The sequence below is a fragment of the Bos indicus genome, chromosome 15, assembly GCF_029378745.1.
Source record: "Bos indicus isolate NIAB-ARS_2022 breed Sahiwal x Tharparkar chromosome 15, NIAB-ARS_B.indTharparkar_mat_pri_1.0, whole genome shotgun sequence".
Classification (NCBI taxonomy): Eukaryota; Metazoa; Chordata; class Mammalia; order Artiodactyla; family Bovidae; genus Bos; species Bos indicus.
In genome coordinates, this window is record NC_091774.1 from 31,701,340 (window position 1) to 31,722,285 (window position 20,946).

General features: G+C 45.6%; 1 protein-coding gene across 3 annotated transcripts in view; it reads left to right on the forward strand.

Annotated features, from left to right (window-relative positions):
- GRIK4 (glutamate ionotropic receptor kainate type subunit 4) overlaps positions 1 to 20,946 on the forward strand; it is a 500,430-nt gene that overhangs the window by 209,158 nt on the left and 270,326 nt on the right. The window contains exon 1 of one of the 3 annotated variants that reach the window (XM_070803554.1): positions 11,472 to 12,137. The exons of the other annotated variants lie outside the window; for them this stretch is intronic. Coding sequence (XP_070659655.1) covers positions 12,080 to 12,137 — 58 coding nt within the window. The 5' untranslated portion in view covers positions 11,472 to 12,079. Of the gene's footprint in view, positions 1 to 11,471; positions 12,138 to 20,946 lie in introns of those variants that run through there. 3 annotated transcript variants of the gene reach the window in all.

Here is a 20,946-nt window from a genome sequence, read left to right on the forward strand (position 1 = left end):
ATGCATTGGAGAAGGAAATAGCAACCCACTCCAGTGTTCTTGCCTGGAAAATCCCAGGGACGGGGGAACCTGGTGGGCTGCCGTCTATGGGGTTGCACAGAGTCAGACACGACTGAAGCGACTTAGCAGCAGCAGCAGAGTTGGAGAAGGAGATTATGTATATGACCCAGGGGCTCCTCCAAGGTTCTCAGGTTTATTAGCCAGTTGACAGGTTCTCCAAGGTATCCTGTAGTCATTATCTTCTGCTGCTTAGCCCAGCCTGGTCTCTGTGGGCTGGGTGCATCTGAGGGTAGAGCGTACCTAGTGGTGGTGGTTCAGTCGCTAAGTTGCGTCTGACGCTTTTAAGATTCCATGGACTCTAAAAAGGAACACATTTGAATCAGTTCTAATGAGGTGGATGAACCTGGAGCCTATTACACAGAGTGAAGTAAGTCAGAAAGAGAAATATAAATATCATATACTGATGCATTTATATGGAATCTGGAAAGATGGTACTGATGAATTTATTTGCAGGGCAGCAATGGAGAAACTATGATATTGAATGGTTTGCCTTGGAAACGAACAGAGATCATTCTGTCGTTTTTGAGATTGCATCCAAGTATTGCATTTTGGACTCTTTTGTTGACCATGATGGCTACTCCATTTCTTCTGAGGGATTCCTGCCTGCCGTAGTAGATATAATGGTCATCTGAGTTAAATTCACCCATTCCAGTCCATTTCAGTTCGCTGATTCCTAGAATGTCGATATTCACTCTTGCCATCTCCTGTTGACCACTTCCAATTTGCCTTGATTCATGGACCTGACATTTCAGGTTCCTATGAAATATTGCTCTTTGCAGTATCGGACCTTGCTTCTATCACCAGTCACATCCACAGCTGGGTATTGTTTTTGCTTTGGCTCCATCCCTTCATTCTTTCTGGAGTTATTTCTCCACTGATCTCCAGTAGCATATTGGGCACCTACTGACCTGGGGAGTTCCTTTTTCAGTGTCCTATCATTTTGCCTTTTCATACTATTCATGGGGTTCTCAAGGCAAGAATACTGAAGGGGTTTGCCATTCCCTTCTCCAATGGACCACATTCTGTCAGACCTCTCCACCATGACCCGCCCATCTTGGGTTGCCCCACAGGCATGGCTTAGTTTCATTGAGTTAGACAAGGCTGTGGTCCTAGTGTGATTAGATTGACTACTTTTCTGTGAGTATGGTTTCAGTATGTCTGCCCCCTGATGCCCTCTTGCAACACCTACCATCCTACTTGGGTTTCTTTTACCTTGGGCGTGGGGTATCTCTTCACGGCTGCTCCAGCAAAGCGCAGCCATTGCTCCTTACCTTGGATGAGGGGTATCTCCTCACCACTGCCCTTCCTGACCTTCAGCGTGGAATAGCTCCTCTAGCCCTCCTGCGCCCGCACAGCCACCGCTCCTTGGAAGTGGGGTTGCTCCTCCCGGCCGCTGCCCCTGGCTTCGGGTGTGGGGTAGCTCCCCCTGGCCACCGCCCCTGGCCTCACTGAAGAAGCTGAAGTTGAATGGTTCTATGAAGACCTACAAGACTTTTTAGAACTAACACCCCAAAAAGATGTCCTTTTCATTATAGGGGACTGGAATGCAAAAGTAGGAAGTCAAGAAACACCTGGAGTAACAGGCAAATTTGGCCTTGGAATATGGAATGAAGCAGGGCAAAGACTAATAGAGTTTTGCCAAGAAAGTGCACCCGTCATAGCAAACACCCTCTTCCAACAACATAAGAGAAGACTCTACACATGGATATCACCAGATGGTCAACACTGAAATCAGATTGATTATATTCTTTGCAGCCAAAGATGGAGAAGCTCTATACAGTCAACAAAAATAAGACCAGGAGCTGACAATGGCTCAGATCATGAACTCCTTACTGCCAAATTTGGACTTAAAATTGAAGAAAGTAGGGAAAACCACTAGACCATTCAGGTATGACCTAAATCAAATCCCTTATGATTATACAATGGAAGTGAGAAATAGATTTAAGGGCCTAGATCTGATAGATAGAGTGCCTGATGAACTATGGAATGAGGTTCGTGACATTGTACAGCAGACAGGGATCAAGACCATCCCCATGGAAAAGAAATGCAAAAAAGCAAAATGGCTCTCTGGGGAGGCCTTACAAATAGCTGTGAAGAGAAGAGAAGCGAAAAGCAAAGGAGAAAAGGAAAGATATAAGCATCTGAATGCAGAGTTCCAAAGAATAGCAAGAAGAGATAAGAAAAAAAAGCCTTCCTCAGTGATCAATGCAAAGAAATAGAGGAAAACAACAGAATGGGAAAGACTAGAGATCTCTTCAAGAAAATTAGAGATACCAAGGGAACATTTCATGCAAAGATGGGCTTGATAAAGGACAGAAATGGTATGGACCTAACAGAAGCAGAAGATATCAAGAAGAGGTGGCAAGAATACACAGAAGAACTGTACAAAAAAGATCTTCACGTCCCAGATAATCACGATGGTGTGATCACTGACCTACAGCCAGACATCCTGGAATGTGAAGTCAAGTGGGCCTTAGAAAGCATCACTATAAACAAAGCTGGTGGAGGTGATGGAATTCCAGTTGAGCTATTTCAAATCTTGAAAGATGATGCTGTGAAAGTGCTGCACTCAATATGCCAGCAAATTTGTAAAATTCAGCAGTGGCCACAGGACTGGAAAAGGTCAGTTTTCATTCCGATCCCAAAGAAAGGCGCCAAAGAATGCTCAGACTACCACACAGTTGCACTCATCTCACATTCTAGTAAAGTAATGCTCAAAATTCTCCAAGCCACGCTTCAGCAATATGTGAACTGTGAACTTCCTGATGTTCAAGCTGGTTTTAGAAAAGGCAGAGGAACCAGAGATCAAATTCCCAACATCCACTGGATCATGGAAAAAGCAAGAGAGTTCCAGAAAAACATCTATTTCTGCTTTTTGACTATGCCAAAGCCTTTGACCGTGTGGATCACAATAAACTGGGAAATTCTGAAAGAAATGGGAATACCAGACCACCTGACCTGCCTCTTGAGAAATCTGTATGCAGGTCAGGAAGCAACAGTTAGAACTGGACATGGAACAACAGACTGGTTCCAAATAGGAAAAGGAGTACGTCAAGGCTGTATATTGTCACCCTGCTTATTTAACTTATATGCAGAGTACATCATGAGAAATGCTGGACTGGAAGAAACACAAGCTGGAATCAAGATTGCCGGGAGAAATATCAATCACCTCAGATATGCAGATGACACCACCCTTATGGCAGAAAGTGAAGAGGAACTCAAAAGCCTCTTGATGAAAGTGCAAGTGGAGAGTGAAAAAGTTGGCTTAAAGCTCAACATTCAGAAAACGAAGATCATGGTATCTGATCCCATCACTTCATGGGAAATAGATGGGGAAACAGTGGAAACAGTGTCAGACTTTATTTTTCTGGGCTCCAAAATCACTGGAGATGGTGACTACAGCGATGAAATTAAAAGACGCTTACTCCTTGGAAGGAAAGTTATGACCAACCTAGATAGCATATTGAAAAGCAGAGACATTACTTTGCCAACAAAGGTCCGTCTAGTCAAGGCTATGGTTTTTCCAGTGATCATGTATGGATGTGAGAGTTGGACTGTGAAGAAGGCTGAGCACCGAAGAATTGATGCTTTTGAACTGTGGTGTTGGAGAAGACTCTTGAGAGTCCCTTGGACTGCAAGGAGATCCAACCAGTCCATTCTGAAGGAGATCAGCCCTGGGATTTCTTTGGAGGGACTGATGCTAAAGCTGAAACTCTAGTACTTTGGCCACCTTATGCAAAGAGTTGACTCATTGGAAACGACTCTGATGCTGGGAGGGATTGGGGGCAGGAGGAGAAGGGGATGACAGAGGATGAGATGGCTGGATGGCATCACTGACTCGATGGACGTGAGTCTGAGTGACCTCTGGGAGTTGGTGATGGACAAGGAGGCCTGGCGTGCTGCGATTCATGGGGTCTCAAAAGTTGGACACAACTGAGCGACTGAACTGAACTGAACTGAATTGAATGGAGAAACAGATATAGAGCACATACTTAAGGACACGGAGGGTGGGGAGAAGGAGAGGGTGAGATGTATGAAAAGAGTAAAATGGAAATTTACAATACCATATGTAAAATAGATAGCCAATGCGAATTTGCTGTATGACTCAGGGAACTCAAACAGGGGGCTCTGTGACAGTTTAGAAGGGGGGGATGGGGAGGGAGATGGGAGGGAGGCTCAAGAAGGAGGGGACATATGTATCCTATGGCTGATTCTTGTTGATGTTTGACAGAAAACAACAAAGTTCTGTAAAGCAATTATCCTTCAATTAAAAAATAAATAAATATTTTAAAAAGACCCCATGGACTGTAACCTGCCAGGCTCCTCTGTCCATAGGATTGTCAGGCAAGAATACTGGAGTGGGTTGCCATTTCCTTCTCCAGGGGATCTTCCTGACCCAGGAATTTAACCAGAGTCTTTTGCGTCTCCTGCAATGTAGGTGGATTCTTTACCATGAGCCACCAGGGAAGCGTACGTAGTATATGCCCATTTTAAAATCCTACCATCTGTCTTTTCCCTCTCCTCTGTGAAGTTTTCCCTATCCATCCCATCCAAGAATTGATTTGAAATATTATTATTTAAACCTCTTTATGGACCCTTAGAATGTACCTGCTGTTATTGTCACTATCTCACTTATGTTTATGTCCTGCCTTCTGAATTACCTATAAACCACCACAGGCAAGTGAATTATCCATGTCCCGTCTCCTGTTCACGGTGGGTACAGAGTGTAGAGAACACTAAGTCTGATCATCCTTGTATCAGTAGAACCTGGAATCATGCTTAGAAAATAGTGGGAGTTCCATAAATGTCACTTCATAATTTCATGGCAAAACTTAGATTCATTATAGTCCTGGTTCAGATTCCTAGGTGTCCACCCACTATTTTTGTGGTCAAAGGCAAAATACTGAGCTCTTTGAAATTCAGTTTATTCGTCTTTCAAGTGTGATGCAAATCTTTTGTGTGTTCTCGAACATCAAATGAGATGCAAACTATAGAAGTTTTTGCACAGTGCTTCTGAGTGACAGTGTTTCTTTTTGTTGAACTATAGTTGATTTACAATAGTGTCTTAGTTTTTGGGTGTACAGCAAAATGATTCAGCGTTTTATACATGTGTATATATTCTTTTTCAGACTCTTCCATTTGAAGTTATTACAAGATATTGAGAATAATTCTCTGTGACCTGTGTGCGTGTTCAGTCATGTCCAACTCTTTGTGACTCCGTGGGGTGTAGTCTGCCAGGCTCCTGTGTCCATAGGATTTCCCAGGCAAAAAATACTGGGGTAGGTTGCCATTTCCTACTCCAGGGTATCTTCTCAACACAGGTATTGAATCCACGTCTCTTGAGTCTCTTGCACTGGCAGGTAGATTCTTTAACTGCGATACTTGGGAAGCCCTCTATAATTCTCTATGCTATACAGTAAATCCTTACTGTTTATCTATTTTATGTATAGTGGTATCCATCTATTAATCTCATAATCCTCATTTATCCTTCCCCCTTAAGTAATAACATGTCTTGATTTTTCCTGTGATGCTGTGTCTTTAGTTTATTCTTCACTAGACTGTGGTCTTCTGCAATGTAGGGACTGTATTTTACTCACCAGTGTCCTCTGCACAATCCTCTAAATGTATTAGATCCTCTGGAAGAGCCATAGGATTTATTGCTTGCTGGGCAGTTCTGGCCCCAACTCAGAAGATGCAGTTAAATGAGATGTGACCAGGTCCAACAGAGAGCTTGTGGATGAGTCAGTGCCTAGAGGGTTCATGGCCTCTATCTCAGCTTGTCTACTTGTAACTTTTAGCCACTGCTTCTCCTCCCCAAGGGGTCATTGGATTTCTTTAAATTGCAGAGCTGTCCTGGGTAGTTCCCCTACTAGAGTGTAAGCTCCAGGAGGACAGACATTTTTGTCTTTTTGTTCACTCTTTGTCGAGAGCAATGCCTAATATGTGGTAGGTGGTTAACAAATGTTTGTTAAATGAAGCAATGTCCACAGGTGGGCATGAGAAATACTCTATTATCCAAGGATCTTCACGTTTTGTTTTTTTTTTTTTTGTAAAGGACCAAATAATAGATATTTTAGACTTTGGGACTATACTCTCTGTTGTGATTGCTCAGCTCTGCCAGGTTGCACAAAAGCAGCCACAGACAAATGAGCAGGGTGTGCTCTGATAAAATTTAATTTACATAAGCCGGTAGCATGTGGTTTTCCAGCTGTCTCAGCGCTCTTTCTTGCCTATTCTTTCCTCATGGAAGAGTCTTTGCACCCTCGTCAAAAATCAACTAGTCATAGATGTTTGGGTTTATTCTGAACTCTCAGTTCTGTTCCACGGGTCTTTATATCTGTGTTTGTGCCAGCACCATTTTGATTACAGCAACTTTGGAATCAGAAAGTATGAGTCTTCCACCTTTTTCTTTTTCAATATTATCTTGGCTATTCAGAGTCCTTGCAGTTCTCTATGAATCTGAGGATCAGCTTTTCCATTTCTGTAAAACAAAACACCATTGAAATTTTGATAGGGATTGCACTGAACCTATCAACAACTTTGGGGAGTATTGCCTTCTTGACAATGTAAGTCTTTCAACCCATGAACCTGGGCTGTTTTTCTCCTTAATTATGTCTTCTTTCAATTCTTCCAGCAAGGTTTTGTAGTTCTCAGTGCGTAAGTCTTTCATCTCCTGAGTTTATTCCGAAGTACTTTATGCTTTTAATGCTATTGTAAACGGAAATGTTTTCTCAGTTTTCATTTTGAATTGTTCATTGCTAGTATCTTGAAACAAAACTAGTTTTTGTATTTTGATCTTGTACCTGGTAATTTTGCTGAATTTGTTTCTTAGCTCTGTTAGTTTTGGGGGGTTTTTTTGGTGGATTATTTGAGATTTTTCTCTATATATGGATAAATGTCATCTGCAAGGAATGAAGTTGGGCCTCTACCTCAATCCTTGTGTAAAAATTAATCCAAAATGGATCAAAAGCCTAAATATAATAACTAAAACTATAAAGTTAGTCACTCCGTCTTGTCCAACTTTTTGAGACCCATAGACTTTAGCCCGCCAGGCTTCTCTGTCCATGGAATTCTCCAGGCAAGAATACTGGAGTGGGTAGCCATTCCCTTCTCCAGGGGATTTTCCCAACTCAGGGATCAAACATGGGTCTCCAACATTGTAGACAGATTCTTTACCATCTGAGGCATCAGAGAAGCCCTAGAAAACTATTAGAAGAAAACATAGCAGTAAACCTTCATGACCTTGGGTATGACACCAAAAACATGAGCAAGAAAAGTTAAACTGGGCTTATCAAAATTAAACTTTTGTGAATCAAAGGATATTATCAAAAAATGAAATGACAACATATGTAATGGGAGAAAATATTTGCAAATCATAAATTTGATAAGGGATAGTAAATAATACGGAGAAGGCAATGGCACCCCACTCCAGTACTCTTGCCTGGAAAATCCCATGGATGGAGGAGCCTGGTAGGCTGCAGTCCATGGGGTCGCTAAGAGTCAGATACGACTGAGCAACTTCACTTTCACTTTTCACTTTCCTGCATTGGAGAAGGAAATGGCAACCCACTCCAGTGTTCTTGCCTGGAGAATCCCAGGGACGGGGGAGACTGGTGGGCTGCCGTCTCTGGGGTCGCACAGAGTCGGACACGACTGAAGTGACTTAGCAGTAGCAGTAATAAATAATAAGAACTCTTATAACTCAACAGCAAAAAGACAAACAACCCAATTAAAAAATTGGCGATGGACTTGAATAGTCATTTCTCCAAAGTCCAAATGTTCAACAGATGTGTGAAAAGATGTAAAACTTCTTTGGTTTTTAAGGAAATGCAAATCAAAACAATAATGAAATAGTACTTTACATCCACTCGGATGGCTTTTAATATAAAACAAAAAATACCGGAAGATAGTCAGTATTGGTAAGGGTGTGGAGAAATCGGAACGTTTGTATGTTGCTGGTGAGAATGTAAAATGGTGCAGCCGCTGTGGGAAACAATTCGGCAGTTCTTCAAAAAGTTGAGCACAGAAGTATAATATGGCCCACCAATCCCACTCTAAGTACATACTCAAAGAAATAAAATGTACATCCACATAAAAACTTGCACATGAATGTTTATAGCATCATTAAAAGATGGAGACAACCCAATTATCCATCAACAGCTGAATGTATAAACAGTCACATATATACAACGGAATATTATTCAGCCATCAAAAGGAATGAAGTACTGATACGTGCTATAACTTGAACCTTGAAACATCATGCTAAGTGAAAGAAGCCAGATACAAAAGTAAACTTATTTTATGATTCCTTTAAGCGAAATGCCCAGAGGAGGCAAATCCAGAGACACAGGGGCTGAGGGTAGGAGAGAATGGGGTGTGTGTGTATTATTAAAGAGAATATGGTGTTGTTCTGGGGTGACGAAGCATTTTTTGAAACTGAAGAAAGATGCCTGTTGTACAGCATTTTGAATGCCTGCACTAAATATCATTAAATTATATGCTATAAAATATATGTATTTTATATAAATTATATAAACTGTATGAATTTATATAAACTGTATGTATTATATAAACTGTATGAATTTCACCTCAGTTAAAAACCAAACAGGTGGCAGGATTTGGCCTGTGGGCCATAGTTTGCCAACCTTTGAGAGCACTGTTTTTCAAACTGCAGGTCAAGACCCATCAGTAAGTTGGGAGATCAGTTTAGTGGTTCACAACCAGCAGTTTTAGCAAAAATGAAAAAGAATGGAAAAGAGCTTACCAGAGTGTCATAGGCAGTAAGAAGTTACTGTTTCACGAAATGTTTGTTTCAGTTTTATATATACGTTTAGGTCCCAGTTAATGATGTGATGTATACTTCTTTTTATTAGCCATGGTTAATGGATGAGAAAAATTTGACCTCCTCCTCAGATATGATTAATTTGCTAGAGCGGCTCATAGAACTTGAAACATTTGTACTTTAAAGGATACAGATGAACCACTAGGTGAAGAAATACACAGGGTGAGATCTGGAAAGGTCCTGAAGGCAGGAACCTCTGTCCCTGAGGAGTTGTATGTTATCCTCCAGATGTGAATGTGTTTACCAGTCTGGAAGCTCTCTGAACCTTGTGGAGGCTTCTGCACACAGGCATGATCAATTATTAATTCCATTTCCAGCCTTTCTTCCTTCTCAAGTGAATGAGGAACAGTGCTGAAAATTCCAAGCTTCTGATCCTGGCTGGGTCTTTCTGGTGACCAGCCCCCCATCCAGGAGGCTTCTGGGAGCCCAGAGTCACCTTGTTAGAACAAAAGATGCTTCTATCTCCCAGGCAACCTCAAGGGTTTCAGGAACCCTGTGACCTCAAAGACCAAAGAATAGAACCAAATATTCTCCCAGTGCTCTTATCACTTAGGAAATTCCCCAGGTTTTAAGAGCTCTGTGCTGGAAGCAAGGATGAAGACCAAATATATAAATCACAATATCACAGTTAATAAAACTTCAAAGCCATTTTTTACATAGTTCTGTGGCCTCTATTTTGGGTCAAGTCCAGTGCCAAAGCCCAAAGCCAATCCTCATTTTCTGCTCATTTTCCCCAGTGGCCCAATGTCTCTGGCTACTGTCTAACATCGTCTTGTAGCTGCAGTGAGGCCTCCAGGACATCCCGCTCCCAGCAGTGGACCCTAAACACCAGTTTAAGCGCAATGGTAATTGTTTATTGACCTTTTAACCTGTCCCCTTCGGTTCTTCTTCAAAGATGTTTGTGTTCCACCATCTGTTAATAAAAATGCTGTTAGGGTGGCATTTTAGTCACTATCTGAAATTGAATGCCCGAGAAACTTGACTGCTAAACTAAGCCACTCTAATGCCTTGACTAGACGGACCTTTGTTGGCAAAGTAATGTCTCTGCTTTTCAATATGCTATCTAGGTTGGTCATAACTTTCCTTCCAAGGAGTAAGCGTCTTTTAATTTCATGGCTGCAGTCACCATCTGCAGTGATTCTGGAGCCCCCCAAAATAAAGTCTGACACTGTTTCCACTGTTTCCCCATCTATTTCCCATGAAGTGATGGGATCAGATGCCATAATCTTCGTTTTCTGAATGTTGAGCTTTAAGCCAACTTTTTCACTCTCCTCTTTCACTTTCATCAAGAGGCTTTTTAGTTCTTCTTCACTTTCTGCCTTAAGGGTGGTGTCATCTGCATATCTGAGGCGATTGATATTTCTCGTGGCAATCTTGATTCCAGCTTGTGCTTCTGCCAGCCCAGCGTTTCTCATGATGTACTCTGCATCTAAGTTAAATAAGCAGGGTGACAATATACAGCCTTGACGTACTCCTTTTCCTATTTGGAACCAGTCTGTTATTCCATGTCCAGTTCTGTTGCTTCCTGACCTGCATTTCTCAAGAGGCAGGTCAGGTAGTTTTTCCAGTGGTCATGTATGGATATGAGAGTTGGACTGTGAAGAAAGCTAAGCACTGAAGAATTGATGCTTTTGAACTGTAGTGTTGGAGAAGACTCTTGAGAGTCCCTTGGACTGCAAGGAGATCCACCAGTCCATTCTAAAGGAGATCGGTCCTGGGTGTTCTTTGGAAGGACTGATGCTAAAGCTGAAACTCCAGTACTTTGGCCACCTCATGTGAAGAGTTGACTCATTGGAAAAGACCCTGATGCTGGAAGGGATTAGGGGCGGGAGGAGAAGGGGATGACAGAGGATGAGATGGCTGGATAGCATCACCGACTCAATGGACATGAGTTTGAGTGAACTCTGGGAGTTGGTGATGGACAAGGAGGCCTGGCGTGCTGCGATTCATGGGGTCATAAAGAGTCGGACATGACTGAGCGACTGAACTGAAGTGACTGAACCGAGTGTACATATATCAAACGCAGTCTCAATTTGTCCCGCCCTCCCCTCCAGCTCCACTCCTTGTCAGATATCTTGTCATCATTCAGATCCAGTTTCTCCTGGTCTCCTGACTGATTCAGTCCCAGGGTTTGGTTCACAGTTTTCCTTCCCCAGCTCCCCCACCTCTCTCATCGTGATTGTGCTGGCTTGCTGGGGGTCTGAAGGAGTGGGTGTGCTCATATATCTCTATGTGAACCTCTGCTCAAGTCTTCCCTTGGTCCTTCTCCTCCACAGGACACCAGAGCTTGGAGACCATAGATAAACCTACAGCAGGGAATGGGATGGGTGGCTGGACTGCAAGGCCCATACGCTGTGTGTGTGGTGTGCTCAGGGTTTAAGAGCATGGGGATCCCTGAAAGGTCCAGGGTTGATTTCTAGCCCAGAAAGGACTCAAACTGCAGGGATCTTTATCATGTAAGACATACAGAGAGTCTGTTCCATACAGTATCAAGACAATATGGGAGGTTAAGAAAGAGGAGCTTATGACCAAAATCCTGGGAAACTGGCTGGATCAATAGCAGCTACACCCACCCTCTCTGTGGCTGCCCTTTGGTCTAAAGGTGCCTCCTACTTGGCAGCCTTGTCTCCTGCAAGCACTGCTCCTGTTTGTTACAGTCACCATATTGTCTTTGTTGTCATTCAGTTGCTAAGTCACATCTGACTCTTTGCGATCCCATGGGCTGCAACACACCACTCTTCCCTGTCCTTCACTGTCTCCTGGAGTTGGCTCAAACTCACGTCCATTGATTCGCTGATGCCATCCAACCATCTCATTCTTCACCAGGTGTTAATAGCTACACTGGAACCACAGCCTGACACTCTGTCTGGCACCTTGAAAGGGATAAACAGCCACAGATCTCCTCCAACTCTGGCAAAGGTCCTGGAGCGCCTCAGAGTTCCTGGTACAGGCAAGCAGAGCTTTTTTGTCTTCATCAACGTTGAACACCCAGGCTTGGATGAGCCTGCCAGATGAGGACATCTCAGGACAACACTGCAGGGTGATGCTCATTTACAGACACCTGGAGACAACACCCCTAGGGAGCAATGGAAGCAGCTGAATACACGAATCAGAACCGTGCACCCTGGGAACTGGAGCCGGCAAGCTCCCCATGTATCACTTCGCTGGCTGAGACCCATGGTCTTGGCTGCCAGCCCGACAGGCACAGCCACTCTGCTCTGGGTGAATCATCAAGGTAAAGCCCGAGGAGGGACCTGTCAGTCAGGGCTGAATCCACCCTGAACTCTGAACTCTGCCCCCTGCAGATCCCACGCATGGGTCTTGCTACATAAACTCGTGTGGCTCTGTAATCTCAGAGTCCCATTTTGGTGACAGACTGACAAAGGTGAAGGGAAGTAAGTGGGAGGCTGGGCAACCATACTGCTTTTACATATCGACTATCATTTATTTAGCTCTCAGTCTTCAACTGGGGCAACAACGCTTGATGGGGAAGATTGAGAAGGACTCATCTCTGTTCCATGTAGCATCCACTGGGGGCAGCTGGGAGTGAGTGCATAAAACTACATGGCTGGCAGGTTGGCACTGACTGGAGGGGGCCTCTCTTCCTCTCTAAATGGACCTCACCATGTGGGCTCCTCTGCAGGCTGCTTGAGCTTCTGTGCAGCATGGAGGCCATGTACTAAGACCAAGCAACCCAGAAGAATTGGGCGGAAGCTGTATTGCCCTTTCTGACCCAGTGGAAGTCCCATAGCATCACTTCCACTGTAGTCACAAGCCCCCCTGCCTTCGAGGGGTGGTGTCCAGAGTCACATCACTGGAAGAGCATGTGGGATGGGAGATGTTGTTGTGACCATTTCTGAAAAATACCATCTCCTCATGAGTCATGGAGAAGGAATAGCAATGTTTTGGACATTACGGCATCCTTAGAACCCTAAGGGGCTCAATGAAGCGGTAATGGGTAAAAGGCAAGGTGCTGAGGAAGTGGGTCCTGCCACTGGCACAAGGGACCTTGTTTCTGCTCTGGAGGGTAGGGGGTGTTGGTTGGGGAAGCACAGAGCTTTCGATCTGCTCATTTGTTTTTGACTGTGCTGGGTCTCTGTTGCTGTTCAGGCTTTTTCTCTAGTTGTGGTGAGTGGAGGCTCCCTTTCATTGCAGTAGGCTTCCCATTGCAGTGCTTCTCTTGCTGTGGAACCTGGACTCTAGGGCATGTGGGCTCAGTAGTTGTGGCGTGTGGGCTCAGGCTCTACAGTATAAAGTCAGTAGTAGTGGTGCATGGGCTTAGCTGCTCCATGGCATGTGGGATCTTCCTGGCCCAGGGATCGAACCCATGTCTCCTGCATTGGCAGGCAGATTCTTTACTGCTGAGCCAACAGGGAAGCCCCTAATCTGCTTCTCTGATGTAAGTGAGAGACCCTTTGTGAGAAAGACACGAATGGGATTTGTGTGTGTTTAGTCTCCCCATCCCCTCCCACCTCTAGCTCAGCTCAACAGAAATCCCTGATGAATAATCTTCGTCAGGGAGAGACCAGAAATATCTTCCTATTTAACAGGCAGGCAGAGGCGAGGATGAGCGTGGGGCTCAGTGGTGAGGCCCCTGCAGCTGGCAGATTGACTTGTGTGAGTTTTTTTTTTTTTTTTTTTTCACTTTTGAATCTCTGAGTTCTGGAACAGAGCCACATCCAGGGAGATGCCCCCGGTTTGGTGCTCCTTGTGGGAACACGAACAGGCTCCACAAGACGGTGGCAGCTGCTGGATGCTGAAACGAAGATGCCCCTCTGAAGGTTAATTGCCCTCAGCTGTGTTAGACCAGAAAGCGTCCTGGCTTTCTGAGACCTGTCCTTCTGCTGCTCAGGCTCAAGTTTCTCCTTCGAGTAGGTCCAAAGCTCTGCTGCCCTTTGAGGCCTGGGGCTGCTATGCAGAGTCCCCTGCTGTCTGTCATCTCCCAACCCATGGAAGATTGGTTGTTTGTAGGACTCCAGCAAGCCAGATGTTGTTGCTGTTCAGTAGCCAAGTCGTGTCTGCCTCTCTCTGACCCCATAAACTACAGCACGCCAGGCTTCCCCATCCTTCACTATCTCCCTGAGATTGCTCAAACTCATGTCCATTGAGTCGATGATGCCATCTGACCATCTCATCCTGTGTTGCCCCCTCCTCCTCTTGCCCTCAATCTTTCATAGCATCAGGGTCTTTTCTGCTAATGGCCCAGAGCCTAAGCAAAGTCAGGGCAGTAACCTTTACCTGCTTGGCCTGGGGATATTTATAAAACCTGAGTGCCTTCGGGCAGACTGTGTGGACGTGACATATATAAATAGCCCTCAGGAGGACCTGCCAGCTTGGGAATGCAGAATCCTTTCTGAGCCATAATTTTCAAAGGGAGGGCCAAGGATCACCTATTTAGACTCTTACTTAGAGAATTTATTAAGAATGTAGATTTCAAAACAACAAGAAAAAGAAAGTAGGTTTCAGTTCTACTGAAATCTACAGTAAAGTCTCTGAATCTGGCATCTGCTTTTTAACCAGCACCTAGGGATTTACAGAAATTCTGATGTTTGAGACCCACTTGTAATCCCTTCCCCCACTCTAGACTGTCAAACACAGCAGTTCACTCACCTCTGTCTGTGCCATGGGTGGTTAGGTGCCAGAGATATGAGGATACATAAGACATGGGATCTGATAGGAAGGGGATAATTGTTTCCAGAAATTCTCAGATTAAGTGTTATCATCTGAAAATGCAGATTCACTTCCCTGACAACTCTCCTTACCTTCTGCCCAGGTTTTAGAATTACTTCCTAAGGGGAGTCTCTACAAATGCTGACTAGCTTATAGGAAATAAAAGGTCAGTTTGATAGGAGTTCTGCAGTTGATGCCATTGGCTTGGCAGTGTGGGGTCTTAATAATAACTATAGTTTACTTGTATATGGTACCTCTGATTATCCCTGCAAAGAGACAAGTCTTGGAAGTATTTGTTCCCTACACACAATGCTTTGGACAGCATTTCACCCATTTCCCATAGCCCCTTCTTTTCTGAAGTCCTTTCTTTTCCTTCTTCTAAGGTTTTCTGATGATGCCAAAGAGAGTGTGTTTTCAGTGACCAAAAAAAAAGAAGCCTGGGCAGAGAATGAGATGACTAGGAATCAAGTTCCCTCTTGGCCACTTATGACCCATGAGATGTAGAATCTGCATTTCCCTATCTGCCGTGTTGATACCTGCCTGCCCACCTCGTAGGGATCGAAGAGATAAAGCAAGTGAGATGCTTTGAAATCTGAGCAGCAACCACACACTTGCAAAGCATTATGATGAGTAAACGAGAACTCTGTGCCTTGGTTTCTGAGTTATCTACAGGTCCCTGCTGAATAGTGGTCAGCAAGAGGCAAGGCAGAAACGAAATGAAAGGATTGACCCCATGTCAAGTCTTAAATCCCAAATCCACAAATACAGAAGATGCCCTGTATTCTAATTAATCCTTACAGCCATGCTGAGAAGGAGAGAGGACAGATGTTATCTGTACGGAGAGGAGATTGGACTCGATATTTTCTGGGGCCTCTTCCAGGTTCTAAAATGAAATAATTCTGTTATTTGTCAGATGAGAAAACTGGGTTGAACTGAGCTGAGTGGAGGTTAAGAGGTCTGGGCTAAGACCACGGGCTTATTAATGACAAGAGTCAAGATGTAAGTGGGGCCTCTGGCACCCCCCCCCCACCCCCTCCTGATAAATGGCATTGTCTCACTCTGGCTCCTCAAGGACTGAGCAGATATTGGTGTTGAGGCTGGCCTTTGTATGGGCAAGTGCATGCATGTGTGCATGCTCAGTCATGTCCAACTCTTTGTGATCCTACGGACTATATAGCCTGCCAGACTCCTTTGCCCATGGGATTTCCATACTAGAGTGGGTTACCATTTCCTCCTCCAGGGAATCTTCCTGACCCAGGGATGAACTCCTGTCTCCTGTGTGTCCTGCATTGCAGGCAGATTCTTTACCGCTGAACCACCAGGGAAGATCATGTGTGGGCAAACTGGTCCCCAATTCCAGCTGCTTGGGTTCCTTGCTCCTGAGCATTGTAATTCACAATAATCTTTCTTTCCAGATTGGAATATGTGGGTGGTTTCTAAGCACAGAGGTCAAAGGAGAACCAGGAGCAGCTGGCCTTTCTGGTGGGACTCCAGCCCACCTCCAGACTTGCCCCAGAGAGTCTAACGGGTAAAGACGAGCCCCGCACAGCCCACTCCTGGGTCCTCTCTCAGAGCTGTTTTGTCACCTCACAGAGCAGGATGAACCATCATCACTTTATCACTTTAAATGTTAATAATTTGTATTATTTTCCAATCTGTGTGCCTGGAAACCTCTTTGCCAGAGGCCCAGTGACTAAGAAGTGGATAAATAAACTGGGAGCCTTTAGCAGATTCCAGGAACTGCCACTCCCTGGAGGGCTGCACAGAGCCTGAGCCTCCCGCCTCCTAGCCACAGCCAGGATGCCTCCAGGAGGTGGGGAGGATGGGCCAGCCATGGCCCTGTTCCCGGATTCTGGCCCCGGTGGGCCCCGCTGAGCTGCAGGAGGCGGGGAGCTCCCAGTCAGTGTCTCTGATGAATACTGCACCAGGGCTGTCATGTCAGGGAAGCACGCTTTCCTCAAGAGACATTAAATATTAATGGCAGCAATAGCAGCCATAGAGGCAGAGGGTAAACAAAACTGAGAAAATGTTCATATTAAGAGCAACCCTATTAACTCCTGAGCGCAGAATGAGCATTTCTAAAGCAGGGCAAAGGTATTGAACTCCTTGGGTCTTCACTTTCTCAATGGGCTGATCAAGTGAGAGTGAATATTCTGCCCTTTATCTGCTGTCCCAAGTTGGAGATGCCCTGGGGCTCCTCACCTGCCTGCTGCATAGCCCGAGGTGAGGAGGGAGAAAGAGCAAGCTTATCCTGGCTGAGGATTCATCTCCTGGCTGGGAGTCAAACCCTGGAATGGGGCATATTTCTATTCAAGGGGCTTGTCAGGATAGCCCGAGTGCAGGAGGACAGGCCCTTCCAAAATCCCAGAGCAGAGATTCCCAGGGCAGAAAGGGGCCGCAGAGACCACCTTCTCCAATCTCTGACCATCTGGCAAAACCCTATCAAACAGATTGATACCTCCTGTTTTTCAGGCAAGAACTTCCCCAAATGTCTGTTGTTGGGATAGGAAGATGTAGCTTAGACACCCAGGAGCTGTGGGAATCCTGTTGCTGTTGGAGGGGGAAAGGTTGTCTTCCCCTGCACCTGTGGGGGCAGAAAAGCCTCAAAGCTGATATGCAGCCCAACGGAGACAGAAGGTGATGGGTTCTCTAAGGATAGGAAGCCTGGAGGTCCTAGCAGTGGAATCTCCCCATTCTATAGTCTGGGAGCTTCACTTAGAATCCAGTTCATTCATACATTCAGGAACTCAGAGGTGTTAATTCCGTACCGCAGCATGCCATGAGCTGTGTCGAGTGTTCTGGGTGCAGTGATGAGCAAACTGGACATGGTCTCTGCCTTCCCCCAGCCTACACACAGCTGGGAAATTAGACAAGTAAATAAGCAATAACTCGGACTTTCCTGGTGGTCCAGTGGTTAAGAATCCATCTGCCAGTGCAGGGTACACAAGTTCAACCCCTGGTATGGGAACTAAGATCTCACCTGCTGCAGGGCCACAAAGCCTGTGGGCCACAAGTACTGAAGCCCGCGTGCCCTAGGGCCCGTGCACAGCAGCGAGAGAAGCCTGGGTACAATGCTACTAGAGAGCAGCCCCCACTCACAGCAACTGGGAACGTCCATGTGTGGCAACAAAGACCCAGCGCAGCCAAAGCTAAATAAATTCTAGAAATAAGTCGTACTCTTGGGGGGCGGGGAGTACTCTGAAGCCAAAAGCACAGGGCACTAAGGGGGCTGGGGTGCAGGGGCACCCAGCCTGCTCCTGGGAGCCAAGAGAAAGCTTCTCAGCAGAGATGATGGAGAAGTCAATCCTGGTATCCAGCCGTGTGGTGTGCTGGGCGGGGAGGGGCAAAAATGGCAGAAAAATGAGCCCAGAGGGGCAGGAAGTGAGAGAGGGCAAGGAAGCAGGCATGTGGGTCCCTTGAAGCCACTCAGCCAAAGCAATCTGGGACCATCTCCAGCTCAGTTGAGGAAAATCTCCTCCAGCTCAGTCTTGTGTGCCCTGTGGAGACCTGTGCATCCGAGGTCACGGACTCTGCTGTTTTTGTTTTCTCCTAAATTCAGCCTCTGCCTGCATCCTGCAAGGACAGGTTATGCTCTGCCTCTGAGGTGGCAGCTCCGGTTGGTGGTCAGTTTTTTTCTGATGCCTCCTCACTTCCTTCTGTGGCCCTAGTTGGGCTCTCATGGGCCTAGGAAAGTTCATCTTCTTCGTTTTAAAAACAATTAATTATTTTTTTTGCATTTTCTTAAATTTATTGTGAACTCTTATTTAACTGGTACAAGTTTCTTTTGATATGAAATGGTCTGGTAACTGTTTTTTTGTTTTGTTTTGTTTTTGTTTTTTGCTAGTTTAGCTGTGTTGAACCAGAAATGCTTGTTTCTGGTTCAACACAGAAATGAGTTAGTTTCTGAAAATTAGTTTAAAATTATTTAATGTATTTATTTTTGGCTGCACTGGACCTTCACTGCTGTTCAACGGCTTTCTCTAGTTGCCACGACTGGACCTACTCTCCAGTTGCAGTTCGAGGGCTTCTCATTGCGGGGGCTTCTCTTGTTGTGGAACCTGGGCTCTAGGTTGTGCCGGCTCAGTGGTTATAGCATCAGGGCTCAGTTGCCCCACAGCATGTGGAGTCTTCTTGGACCAGAGATCAAAACTGTGTCCCTTGCATTGGCAGGCAGATTCTTTACCACTGGACCACCAGAGAAGGCCCCTAACTCTTCTTGATGGCCCTTTAAACACTTGAAGTCAGCAGTCATTCCCCTGGATGAAGACATCCTGCTCCTTCAGCCACTTCCCCTATGATTTGATTTCCCTTCATGTCACTAGCCTGGACCCTCTCCTTCCCTCCTTTCCCATTGTCCTTGTGAAAATGGTGACCAGTTTGGCCCCAGTGCTTGGCCTTAGCCTGGCTAGAATGGGGATCCGAGCGGGAGGTCCCCTCCTTTGTCCCAGATACTCTGCTATCATCAATGCAACCCAGGTTTGCACTGTTCTTTTTCCAAGCAGCAGTTTATCATGGTTGGCTCATGTCAGGCTTGGGGTTCCAAAACAAATGAACAAACAAAACTGTATCTTTTTCTTTTAATAAATGTTCCAAGCCAGGTGTCCCCTGTTTATAGATCAGCTATTGATTTCTCAAATCCAAATGTAAGACTTTGTATTTTCCATCCAAGATTTCATTTTCTTGGTTTCCCTCCGTCTTCTGTTCTGCCATTTTGCACTTGGGTTCTGTCACCTGATGTGCTAGGAGCACGCCTTCTGAGTTTTCTGGCCCCTGCGGATTTGATCAGCATGCTCTGTATGTTGTCATCTCTGATACCTGAAAGCCCCCAGACCCCGTCTGGTTACTCCATATGGGAGCAGGAGGAAGGCCGAGTGGGTGCCCATGCATCACTGCCACTGGGCTATTCAATCACTGTCATGTTGTTATTGGCAAAAGTGAAACAGCAGCATGTTCTGTGTTTTGAGCCCTTTCACAGGCCAGGTTTAATTGCAATGGGATTTATGACTGTCGCTGTAGGAGGTAATAGATGTGTCTCTTTCATCCTGTCTGGCTACTGAGGATTTCTAAGGGAAGAGGAGAGACAAGTGGAACTGGAACTAGGAACTCTGCAAGGTGGTGGGGGAAAGTGGCGACCAGTGACTGGATGAGTGGCAGCTGTGAAGGTCGCCCTAAGAGATGTCAGGCATGAATATTCACAGTTCCCCGTGCTTGCGGTGCCTTCCTGGCCTTATCTCTTCACAGCAGCCTTGGCAGATAGGGAAAGGAGGGCTGGATTCTCCATTTTACAGAGGCAGAGATTGAGTCGAGAGTGGATTTGCAGCCGATTCAAAGTCCCGCCAAAAGTCAGGATTAGAACCGGGCTGAACTCCGGGTTTCAGGCTCTCATCTTCCCACTACCCACACACGGCTCCTCCGGCGTCATTCACAGGGCCCATCTCTGCTTGGCAGTCTTCCTCCTGGACTCTTATATGTGAGGTGATGTGCATGGCAGCATGTTGTGAAGAGGAGCCTGGAGGGGCCGTCCACGGTTTCTGTTATTAGGATAGGACTTGCTGTGGGTGGGATACCTTGCTGGGCATCTAGCGGAATGCAAAGCATGGATCCGCTATCCCAGCTTTTCAGTAGGAGCTATGTTCAATAGTGTTAGGAATTCACTTAGCCGGGAGGCTTATCTTGACGTATCATCCACAACTCAGGGGAGGGTTGCAGTAAGGAAAGTACTAATGCCTCTGTCTGTTTCAATCTAGAGTAAAGGCAAGGGACTCTCAGAAAAGACCAATCCTCCCTGCTCCCCTCCCTCCCTTCCACCCTCCCTTCCTTCTCTCCTCTCCTCTTCCCTTCTTCCATTCATTCACCCTCCCATTTATTTTTCCTATCAGCAATTATTTATTGAGCATCTATTTTGTGTCAGGCACTGCCCCAGGGGCCGTGATCCACTGGTGAACAAGCAGGTGCAGGTTCTAACCTCTTGGAACTTAGAATCTAGTGGAGGAGACCGAGGACTAAGACTTACTTGAAAGTATCAAATGCATCCTCATAGGGGAGGTGTTGGGGTACAGTAGGTCACTGAACAAGGACCTGGGAGCTGATCTGTGTGTCAGGGAAGCTTTCCTAGAGGAACCTGGAGAAGCGCTTGGCAACCCTCCCCAGTATTCTTGCCGGGAAAATCCCATGGATAGAGGAGCCTGGCGGGCTACAGTCCATGGGATCACAAGGAGTCAGACATACTAAACCGCTAACAGACACACACACTCCTAGAGAAAATCATGACTTAAACTGAGACCTGAAGTTTCAATAAAAGGTAAGAGTTAGTCCTGGTAAAGAGACCATGGAAGCGTGGTGTAGTTAGAGGAGGAGGCATGTTCAAAGACTGG